The 11,437-nt window shown below is 43.3% G+C and overlaps 1 protein-coding gene across 1 annotated transcript; it reads right to left on the bottom strand.

The window, feature by feature from the left end:
* Nucleotides 1-2,408: 2,408 nt before the first annotated feature.
* On the bottom strand, nucleotides 2,409-10,810 carry LOC136945963 (specifically androgen-regulated gene protein-like). Its single transcript, XM_067240106.1, has 4 exons — nucleotides 10,698-10,810; nucleotides 6,371-6,568; nucleotides 5,052-5,223; nucleotides 2,409-4,942 (listed from the first exon to the last, which is right to left on the bottom strand). The coding sequence occupies exons 2-4, from the start codon at nucleotides 6,473-6,475 to the stop codon at nucleotides 2,757-2,759; spliced, it is 2,463 nt and encodes an 820-aa protein (XP_067096207.1). The 5' UTR covers nucleotides 6,476-6,568; nucleotides 10,698-10,810; the 3' UTR covers nucleotides 2,409-2,756.
* Nucleotides 10,811-11,437: the final 627 nt, after the last annotated feature.

Raw genomic sequence — 11,437 nt, forward strand, 5'->3', positions numbered from 1 at the left:
ACTGCATGTCATTATAAAGCACTTATCAGCCTCAATCATGATGGTGCGATTACTGAACCTCTGTCAATTGTCACTGAGCTTGAAGGCTTACGTAGACACATGCAGACACACCCCACTCAGCACAAACCTACACTGCCCTCTAGTGGGGAAATGAGCTTAGTGTAAATAACATGACAACAGACCAAACCTTGTTTATGCTCTGACTCAAATTTCAGCACATGTAATGTTTAAGTAATTTTGTTAAACAATAATGAATATATGTTGGGTACATATGCTCATTATAGTTGTACAGTATAGTTTATACTGTAGTTTTATAGTCTTTTGTGTGCCATTGATATCATCCAAGGGTAATGAGAACCATGATGGAACAGCATTATAATGGGGGTGGGTGACATAGATAGCATAGCAAAGAATGGAATGCAGGTTTAGGGATCCCACTACAACGTGGTGCCAGAGGATAACAGTGAAAGTGACAGGAGCTGTCAGAGTGCCAGTGTCAGCCTGGCCTACTGACTGCGTGACACACAGGAGCGAGGGAGAGGGAGGAGATAGGGATGGAGGAGGGGTGGAGTGTGCATACCACCATGTCACGAAGGAGCACAAAGCAGTCTTTTCTATCTGCATTGGTTTGACAACTGACACCTGGTCCTCCTATTGTAGGCCTGCATGCACAGTGGGGGAAATATTCACAACATGTCAGGAGCAAGAGAGAATCTAATATGAAGATCTTGTAATGTTCCCTGTTCTACGTTCAGAAAATCAGATCTGGTAAGGTGTTAGCCTTCTGAAGCAAGAAGGAGAGAGTGGGGATATTTGTGAAGGGATACCATTAACTGGATCATAAATTCTTACTAATACACTTCAGTACCACAAAAGGTGCTGGGTGGGATCCTGAAAATCTAATGGTATTTAAAAAGGTGTGTTGGGCAGGGCTCCTATTGGTATTGGGCAGACCCAGGGCACAGTACAGAGACTGACTCAGTCACTCAACATTACCTCAAATCCGCCACACCTGAAGAATCTGGAGCACATTCCAGAACATAATTAAAAAGGTAGATTTGATGAGGCAGTTGCAAATAGCAATGGCAGTGATTAATAGAATGTACAGTAAGTAAAAGTCTAAGTAAATTTAAAAGTCATATGCAGAACTATAAGCAGAATTAACCCCAGCTTAAATTAAACCAACCACAAATCTAGTTTCTTCTACTAATACACTCTTCAAATAAAGCAAAGCTATTTGTCAGTGTGCAATCTGGAGCATGGATGCTGTACACATGGATGAAGTGTGTACAGCGCAAACAACAGTGATTACCTTGAATCCCTGTTGCAGGGGTTAACTTTGTAAAGGTCAACCTGGACCTGCTAAACAGGTTCAGTTTCTCGTCACATCAGATAAAGGTGCTGAGGCTGCAGCAGGGACGGTTATAGAGCTCTCTGTGTTGACCCAACCCACCAGGACAGGAACCCGGGTTCTAGAGCTCTCTGTGTTGACCCGACCCACCAGGACAGGAACCCGGGTTCTAGAGCTCTCTGTGTTGACCTGACACACCAGGACAGGAACCCGGGTTCTAGAGCTCTCTGTGTTGACCCGACACACCAGGACAGGAACCCGGGTTCTAGAGCTCTCTGTGTTGACCCAACCCACCAGGACAGGAACCCGGGTTCTAGAGCTCTCTGTGTTGACCTGACACACCAGGACAGGAACCCGGGCCGAGTCTTCACTGTATCTCAGCTGAGGGGGAAACAGCAAACACGGTGCATTCTTTAGGGCAAGCCTCAGTGTCACATTACAAAGTTGTAGCAATGTAATATTCCTGAACTAGTGCACACACACACTGCTGAACTTATTAACTTGAAATCAAATTTTTAGGACACCAGCTCTTTCATTAAGTCTTGTATTTTTAGTCGCTGTTTTAACTATCTACAGACTCATATTGTTAAGAAGAATATCTGTTGAGGGATGAGTTTGACATCTGTGTCACTTCTAAAAGCACGTAAACCACATACTCCAGATTCTTATCAGGGACCAGTCCTAGACCACTCCTTTAGTCTGCTCTAAGTATGGGATGTACAAAGCGATATATGCTGTCTCCTTGTTGTCTGCACATCTGAGAATCAGAGAGCAGAGCCCTTTGATACATTGAAGTGAGCAACAAGGCTCTGATCAGATAACCATGACTTACATTACCAGTTGCCATGGTCCATGACAAAGTCAAACAGTGACTTAAGCAAGTTCTTGTATTTACAATGTGAACAAGAAAACATGCACGTCAAGGGATAAAATATAAACACAAGGAAAATAGAAAGATATTTGGAATAATGTAAAGGTCATAGAACTCATGATCAGGAAACTGAGACATCAGGGATGCAGATAGCTGAAACAGATGGATGAATTATTGCAACATAAATATCTGTGCAGTATATGTAGTCTTTTATTTATAAAAGTATACAGTGCTAATTGTGACTGAACATGTCAGTTAATCGGTGTATGAGAAATACATATCCTTCTTACAGTAGTTAATTTTCTCATAGTTGTATATATAATGTAAGTCATGGTCTTGTGTACATTGGTTTTGCACTGTAAAGAGGCTAAATAAAACATCTATGCAATATAAATATAAATATATGGGCAAGGTCTGCTCATATTTCATCAACCAAATACAATAGCATCCCTGGTTTGTTGTATTAGAAAAGGCCATGTTAATTGACAAAAGTGTAAGTTAAAAAAGTGTGGTTCTAGGCTATTCTCTAGGCCCTCAGTTCCTGAGCAGTCCCAGTTTCTTCAGGGCCTCACGCCGGTCAAATCCATTCTCACCACGGGGGCAGATCAGCACACTGATGCCACTGGAGCGGGGCAACTTCTGGTCTTCAGAAGGTTCTAGGACAGAAGCCATGTGCAAAGATCTCATGGTGTCTGACTGCAAGGCCCCCGCCTGAACAAAGTCTTTCCCACTACCGAGGGAAGCAGGCCGGGGCCTGAAATTACGCAGGTGGCTAGGACTGAGGTCTGCTGTGGTATCATGGTGAACTTCACCTGAGGCTTGGCTGGCAATGTAACTGCTCAGGCCAATGCCTGAACGCTCCAGGGTGACTGATTTGACCCCTGCGGACATTTTGGGTGAATCAAAAACAGTTAGTTCAGGAAGTGAGTGGAGATGTTCGTCATGGTCGGTGAAGGCAGCAGGGGCTGGAATTAAGACAGGAACCAAGCTAATAGCTGAGGCAGGGACAGGAGCAGGGGTTGGGACTGATGTGGTGTCTTGGGTAGGGGCTTGGACTGGGATAGGAGCTGGGGTAGTGGTTGGGGCTTGGTTTGGAGCAGTAGGAAAAGTAGGAGCTGGTACTGAAGTTGAGCTAGTGGAGTCTGGGTTTCCATCAGGAGCAGGTACTGAGTTTGCATCAGGAGCAGGGACAACTGGGGCTAAAGCAGGGGCAGGAGCTGGGTTAGGTTGGGCTGTGTCTAAATCTGTGATTGGGGCTGGGGTTTTGTTTGGTGCTGGGGTTGGGGCTGGGTTTGGGGCTGGGGTTGGGGCAGTGTTTGGGGCTGTGGTTGGGGCTGGGTTTGGGGCTGTGTTTGGGGCGGGGTTTGGGTCTAGGGTGGGTGTTGGGGCTGGGGTTGGGACTGTGCTTGGGGCTGGGGCTGGGGTTGGGTCTAGGGTTGGTCTTGGTATTGGGGCTGGGGTTGGGGCTGGGTTTGGTGTTGGGGCTAGGGTTGGGGCTGTGCTTTGAGCTAGGGTTGGCGCTAGGTTTAACATCGAAGATTGCAATGTGGCTAGGGCGGAAGCACTTGTTGATGCAGGGGTAGGTGCTGGAGAAAAAAGCCCAGAAGATGAACTCTTGGATTTAGGTAAATGTGCTTGGCCTCGGAGGGGACCAGAGTCTACATGTTGACTCTTGAGGAGGCCCAGCTTCTGTAAGGCCTCTCTTCGAACCTTCTGGGGGTCCATCATCACCTTGTCACTGGGAGTGAGGTTAGAAGAGGCATGGTGACCATCAGGATTCACCATTGCGGCCTTGTGGGACTTGAGTATGATGTTGGAGGGAAGCCTCTTGGGTTTAGGCGCTACAGCTGGGGGGCTTCGGGGCTCTGCAGCCTCAGAAACAGGGCAGGCGAGGGTTTCTGTGGAAGGGGGTGTGATGGTGCTGCCAGGAAGGTCAATTGTGAATTTGGAAGGGGGATCCGGGGTTACTGGGGAGGCCGGTGGAGCTCTCTTCATGGAGGCCTTCGTACGGAGTTGATCCAGTTCGCTGTAGGTGAGAGGCCCCCGGGCAGAGGGGTCTGTGGGTGCAGTAGATTCAGTCTTTTTCTCTGGCTCTGGCCCAGCTGTACCTTGTTCCAGTTCTGATTCTGGCTCATCCCTGAAATCTGAGGGAGGAGGGATCAGTGCTAGGTCCAGGTTAGGTCCAGGGGCATTGAAGTTACCTTTGCCTAACTTGCTGTCTGCAGGGATGGTCTTAAGATTGCTCTCAACCTCCCTCCTACCTAAGGATGAATCCATCATGCCATCTAGGGTAGCTGGAGGGGATGCTTTGGGGTCAGACCCAGAAACTGGTGAGGGGTTTCCAGAAGTGTTTAGCTGTCCAGGTAAGTCAGGGGCAGATTTCCCATCAGGTTCTTTGGTGTTTGCGGTCAACTCAAGTGTCTTCAAGTCAGCAGCCAACTCTGAGTTATGGAGCTTAGTGGCTAGGTCTTGAATTGAAGCTGGAGCTGGGACTGTACCAGCTGGATGTGGAGATGAGCTTTGGCCCTGGGCAGCAATTTTCCCAGGGGCCTCAGCTTTAGGGTCTGTTGGTATTACTACTGTTTTAGCTTGTAGGGCTACATCAGTTTTGGGCTCACTGTCACCACCTGGAGCTCTGGACAGTGGGCTGGGACAGTCATTGGCCAGTAGCAATGGCTTAGACACATTACAGTTTTCATCATGCTGGAAATTGGATGGATCTGGAACACAAACAGATAATCAAACTTCTGTAGATACTCCAAGACCAGGACATATTTCATAAAGCTGGGAGCTGATAACAGTATGATTTGGACAGTTAGATGTTCCCACTGTTTAGGCTGGTCTGGACCATGGGGGTGATACTGGGTGGAAATGTTTCTGCCAGGCTGCCATCATTGGCCAGGCCTCTGTCCTCCTCCATCTCCAGAGCCTCTATGGTCTCCTCCAAAAACAAGAGACAAGCACGCTCCTCAGCTGACAGATGCTCCAGACTGTCGTCACTCTGTGTGCACACAATCACATGTAGCACACATACAAACACACATGCACACACATGCCGGATGAAGCAAACCAAACTATGACAAATTAAGGACACTGCTTCTTCCATAGTTCGTTTGGTCCTCAAATGTCTGGTGACACTGAGTCACTTGAGAGTGTATATTTCTGCTTCATTCAGACCAAGCTCACACTGGTTTACCTTTCACACAGCAGGGGTGGACTCACACACTAAATGGCCAGTAGAATGTATTTTAGAGGATTGAAGGGGCCTCTGGACCGTAATAGCCTCCAACGAACTTCAAAGAAGTTCTTCTTCTTTCTCACCTGCTCTCTCTGTGCAAGCCCTGGCTCTGAACATACACAGAGACTTTTCATCTTAGATCAGTTTTTCCCCTACCATTATATTAGGGGGGCACCCCGCCCCCCCCAACGCCCCCCCCCCCCCCCCCGCCACCCCTGGAAGGTCAAGTTAATAATAATAATAAATACAAATAAATTAATTAATTAAAAAATATATATATATAGCCCGATCACAAAATAAGTAATTTAAGGTTACCTTTCCCATAAAACAGGTCTATAGCTTGCTCATCTATTAAACAAACTAAATGGCCTTATGTTATTTATCTTATTTACACAACGTCGTGTCATTTACATTTATTCATTTAGCAGACGCTCTTATCCAGAGCGACTTACAGTAGGTACAGGTACATTCCCCCCGAGGCAAGTAGGGTGAAGTGCCTTGCCCAAGGACACAAAGTCATTTGGCACGGCCGGGAATCTAACTGGCAACCTTCAGATTACTAGCCCGATTCCCTAACCGCTCAGCCACCTGACTCCCATTTCTACATGGTCGGGCCCCCACCCCGCCGGCCGCCGCCGCCCCCACCACCCCCCCAAAGCTGTAAACCTAGGGGAAACACTGTTAGATTATAAGCAAGCCTCTCTGTCCTATCAAAGAGGGATAATGTCTTTGACCGTATCCTATAGCCAATCACAATGCAGAATAATGATGTTGATGTTCCTTGTAAAAGGCTTGTAATCAGACTTGGATTGTCACCCCCCCCCCTGATAAATTATTTTCTTAATGAGGAAACAGCACAAAGTATAGTATGGGACACAAAGAAAACACATGACTATTTGTTACCACTCACAAAGCCAGAGTTCATGCCGACCACACTATCACAGCTACCAGCACCGTCCATATTGATTAAGGATTCCATGGCAATGCCACCCGGCCACATGTCACTCTTCGGCATTGCACAGATGCGGCAATGGAGGGGTGAGACAAGGGCTTCAAGAGCCTCTGCTGAATGGCTAGGCGTCAAACAGGAACAGTGTGGGGATAGAACCTGAAGACACAGGAAGGAATCAGAATCAGAAAGGGTTTTTAATCGCCATGAAAGTTTGCACAGACAAGGAATTTACTTTGGCAGGAAGGAGACAAGTTTGAGTCTCTTGGATGAGCTAAGGTTGAATGCTACACTAGTATGTGGTATCCTAGTTACCTAGTGTATAAACTGATTGACTGAGGAAAGTATGTCAGCCAAAGGCTTACCGGAAGGATTAAAAAAACACCCACAAGTACCGAATCTTAATTTAGCATGTATCCTTATCTAATGGAGGAAGATACGGGTGTAACTGACCGAAGCTTGCTTTTGATTTAACCTAGTTGAATTAATTCATGACCTGTGTAATCTCACAAGACTCTTAAACTCACTTAAGCTGCCTGTAGTGCATTAGTTAGGCTTAAGCCTGTTACTGACAACACACAGCCCCAATGTTACATAAGGGGTGGCCACAGGTGAAAATTGAGGATGCTCAACACTAGAAACAAAATAGTCACATATCATGACTAAAGCCAGGCCAATTATTCTAATAGTATACTAATATTTGTCAGATGTGGTTGTTAAGGGTGATTACTAGGGATGCGCAGATACCGATACCAGTATCGGTATCGGTATCGGGCCCGAAACCAAGCTCATGTACTTGTACTCGTACTCGTAAAAATACCTGCTATACCAAAAACCGATACCTCACGTGACAGAACTGACATAATTTTCCGTCTTATGAACAGTGTTCCTGCAGTTATAGTGTTGCTTACCCAGATTTAACAGTACACTGTTATATTTCACTGTACACTTTTGGTTGTGCTTACATTGGTTCACAGTGTTATGTTATAAACATTTGTTCTGTAATATTTATTTAGCACTTTTTGAAAGGCAGGTTAAAAAGACAATGTTTTATTTGATTTCTATTATGACAATGGCAATTGACAATTATGCCCGTTGAAGGTTATTGGACATTTGTGCTTCAAGTTTGTGATAAGCACATGAAAATAAAACTTTTTTCCTTCGAGTAATAGTAAAGAAGCTGTCATACATTCATTAGTCTCACTGTGTTGTGGTTGGAAAACTGCCACATCACCCCAAAAAGAGAGAAAAAAAAAAAAAACGTATAGGTATCGGTGTCGGCGAGTACCAGAAAAATAATATTGGTACGCATACTCGGTCCTTACATTTTTTTATCGGTGCATCTGATACAACCAGTGTTTTACAGCCCTGCTATACCATCAAGTGACACTATGATTTCACTCACAGCCACAAAATCACTGGTTAATTCCTACTTTGAGACTTACATACTTGTCCCTGCCTTTCTAATCAGTTTCCATAATTTCAACATAAATCACCTTCATACAGCTATGATATCCAACAACAAGCTAGTTGATAGTTTGACACTATCAAATCCTGATAGTGTATTGAACTGGATGAAATCATATATCACAAGAAGGAAGTTTTATGTTAGTTTAGGAGACCATAGGTCCAAGAAACATGAGAACTGCTACGGGGTTGCTCAAGGAAGCTGCTTAGGTCCATTACTTTTTTCTCTTTATATGTTACCACTCGGCGACATAATCAGAGAACATAACATAGATTTCCATAGCTATGCGGATGACACACAACTATATATATCCACTGAACCCAACGATGCAACGGCCATCAATTCCATTACCAACTGCCTGTTGGCAATAAACAAATGGATGAATGATAACTTTCTTAAAAGAAAATGAAGACAAAACCGAAGTCCTACTATGTGGCCCCAACTCCAAAAGAGAGATGCTTACTAAGAATCTAGGAGGCTTAACCCCCTGTCTTAAACCAGAGGTGACGAGTCTCGGTGTAATCCTGGACCCAGATTTGAATTTCAACTCTCACATTAATAAAGTGACCAAAACAGCTTTCTTTCACCTGAAGAATATAGCAAAGGTACGACCATTCATAAACCAAAATGATGCAGAGAAGTTAATTCATGCTTTTATATCCAGCCGACTGGACTACTGTAACGCACTTTTCACTGGTCTTCCCAAGAAAACCACTGAAAGACTACAGCTCATTCAAAATTCTGCAGCTAGATTATTAACCAAAACTAAAAGGAGAGAACACATTAGTCCTGTCCTAGCTACTTTACACTGGCTCCCCGTTACCTTCAGAATTGACTTTAAGGTCCTTTTCCTCATATACAAAGCTCTACACGGACAAGGACCTAGCTACATTGCTAACTCCCTTATAAACTACACACCAGCTAGAACACTGCAATCATCAAATGCAGGCCTATTAGAGGTCACCAGAAGCAGTCATAAGAAGATTGGTGATTCGGCCTTTGTCAATTACGCCCCAAAACTATGGAACAAATTACCCATAAATATTAGGGAAGCAAATACGCTAGACATTTTTAAAAGACAGCTTAAAACCTATCTTTTTACCGAAGCATTTAAGTAATTTTATCTCAGAAGGGTTTTACTACTTTTATTAGTTATATTATTGTTTTTATAATTTGCTATTTTAATTATTACTTTTATCACTTGTATTATCGTTTTTATTGATTTTATGTAAAGCACCTTGAGCTACAATTCTTGAAATGTGCTATATAAATAAAGTCTTACTTACTTACTGAAAAACTAGAAGCTTGGTAGGGACACACGTCATGATAATTACAGAAATATGAAACAACAAAGAAGGCTATTACTGAACATAGAATCAACACCACTCCCAAAATAACAAGTCATGCTTACAAAGGATATTAACGTCAACAAATAATTCAGACGTTTGGAGACGCGTGGAGACGTTTATGAAATTGACCAGAGAGCTAGGATACAAATGAGTCATGCTTAGTTTTGTGGATGCAAGTTCCGAAAAGAGACAGGTCTAAAAATGTTGCTTTTGAGGAATGTCAACTGGACCTCCATGCACACGGCTGTTTGTTGGCAGAAGGGAGGTTTCAGGTTGGTTCCCACACCACACCTTATGGCTGCCGGTTACTGAGCATGATGGCTGCTCATTCCTGACTGTGCAAGTCCTGAGGAGGAGCAGATTTTGTCCCAGAACCTGCAGTACCTCCCTCACAAATCTGCAGCACACAACACACCTGGGTTGGGAGAGGCAACCCACTGCACCCTCCCAAGAAAAGAGACACAACATTTAATAGAGCCAGGAATGTCACTTTGCTTGCTTTCCCCCCCGCCCCATCACATCGACATAGCCTCTAACTCAGTCAAGTGCGCAGTGACAAGCCTAACCGCATTTTAGCTAAATTACAAGGCAGAGAATAAGAAGTACACCAAAAGGCCACAGACAGAAGTACAACATCTGTGCCAGTTCATTGAACAAGTCAGCTTCAGGAAGATGACAGGATTCCATTTGAGGGGAGGAAGTAGATTGTATAGTGGTGATAAAAGGCTGAAATGTGAAATATGCGGTCAAGGGCAGGCATAGGGATTAAGTTAATCATTCACAGTAAATAAGGGTTCATGACAAACATTGTGTTGAGCAACTCACAACCTGCAAGTGTGCTGCATGCATGGAGACATTTTCCATCAATGTTTAGCTTGGCCCTGAGTCAGTTGTTATAGGTTGTGTTCATTTGGAAACATTGCCAGGGCTATTTCAAATGAATTGTTTACACACAACAATACTAGTTTAAGGCGATATTTGCCGTATAGATTGCCATAATAATGACTGATAATGATCATTATGTTATGATTCCGGAAAAATAAGTTCTGTACCTTCTTACATTTACATCTTGAACGAAGACCAAGTAAACAGCATTCGCCAATATGAACAAGATATATTACAGGATAGTCTGTTGTACGGTCCTATCATATCATGTCATACAGTCTTACTGTATGGCCAAGTTTCTGAGATAGATATTAAACAATAGCTGAACACGCAACCTGTGTGGACAAGTAAAAGGGCTGAACGCCGCCCGTAATGAGCAGAGATAGTAACAAGTATAGCCTATTCTAAAAGTATTTTTGGATAGCGCTTATTATTCCATCACTTACTTCACCCAGTTGACTTCTATTATCTATTACATTTCGTCCCTACAAGTCACAACAATTTTGTTGTGGAAGTAAATAACTTGTCGCTAACGGAAAAATTCATACATTTAAAAAGTATGGCACCGTCCTTATTCAGTTCTTACCTCAGAGTAGGTCGAGTGTCTGTTAAGTGTACGCGCATAAAATTCAAGGTAATGTTTTTACGTTCATCCTCCGCTGTCTTCAGTACAATTCCAATGTCTGAGTTATTCTGTCTGTGTGCAGGAGGTGTTATGTAAATGATCATTCCAGGTAAGTGAGGATCTACTCGCCATGAGGCAGAAAAGGCCAATCAGAGCACACCGAGAGTAGCCTACAGTAGCCTTGTTTCTGGAATAGGTTATAGACCGCAGATCTTTATAGTGGATACATTTTTCTAGTAAAACGACGAATGTAGAAATGTGAAATTGTATAAATTGTAAAAAAAAAATATGACGTTTCTAATATTAAAGCCTACAGTACGTTGCTAAGTCTAGTGAAATAACCGACATAATTCACAGAAGTGAAATTGCTTCAGCTATCGCATTATTACTGATCGATTCCAAAAGTAAAACATGGTCTGTGCTAGTAATAAAAACAGTCTCAATGACGTCAGCTTCATATCTTATGAAAAACTATTGATTTGCATAGGCAAACAGTATTTCCATTACATAAACTGTAGGCCTATTTGTTGTTATAAGGATACTTCATGCATGTTTACCATCATTCAGTTCACTAATTCAATATCAATAATTTATCAAATGATGATTTATAATATGGTCAGTGTCAAATATAATTGTGATCCCAAGAAAATGAGAAACTCGATTTTATTTTAATGCAATGATATAAGACTACTATACCTGAT

The sequence above is a fragment of the Osmerus mordax genome, chromosome 7, assembly GCF_038355195.1.
Source record: "Osmerus mordax isolate fOsmMor3 chromosome 7, fOsmMor3.pri, whole genome shotgun sequence".
Taxonomy (NCBI): domain Eukaryota; kingdom Metazoa; phylum Chordata; class Actinopteri; order Osmeriformes; family Osmeridae; genus Osmerus; species Osmerus mordax.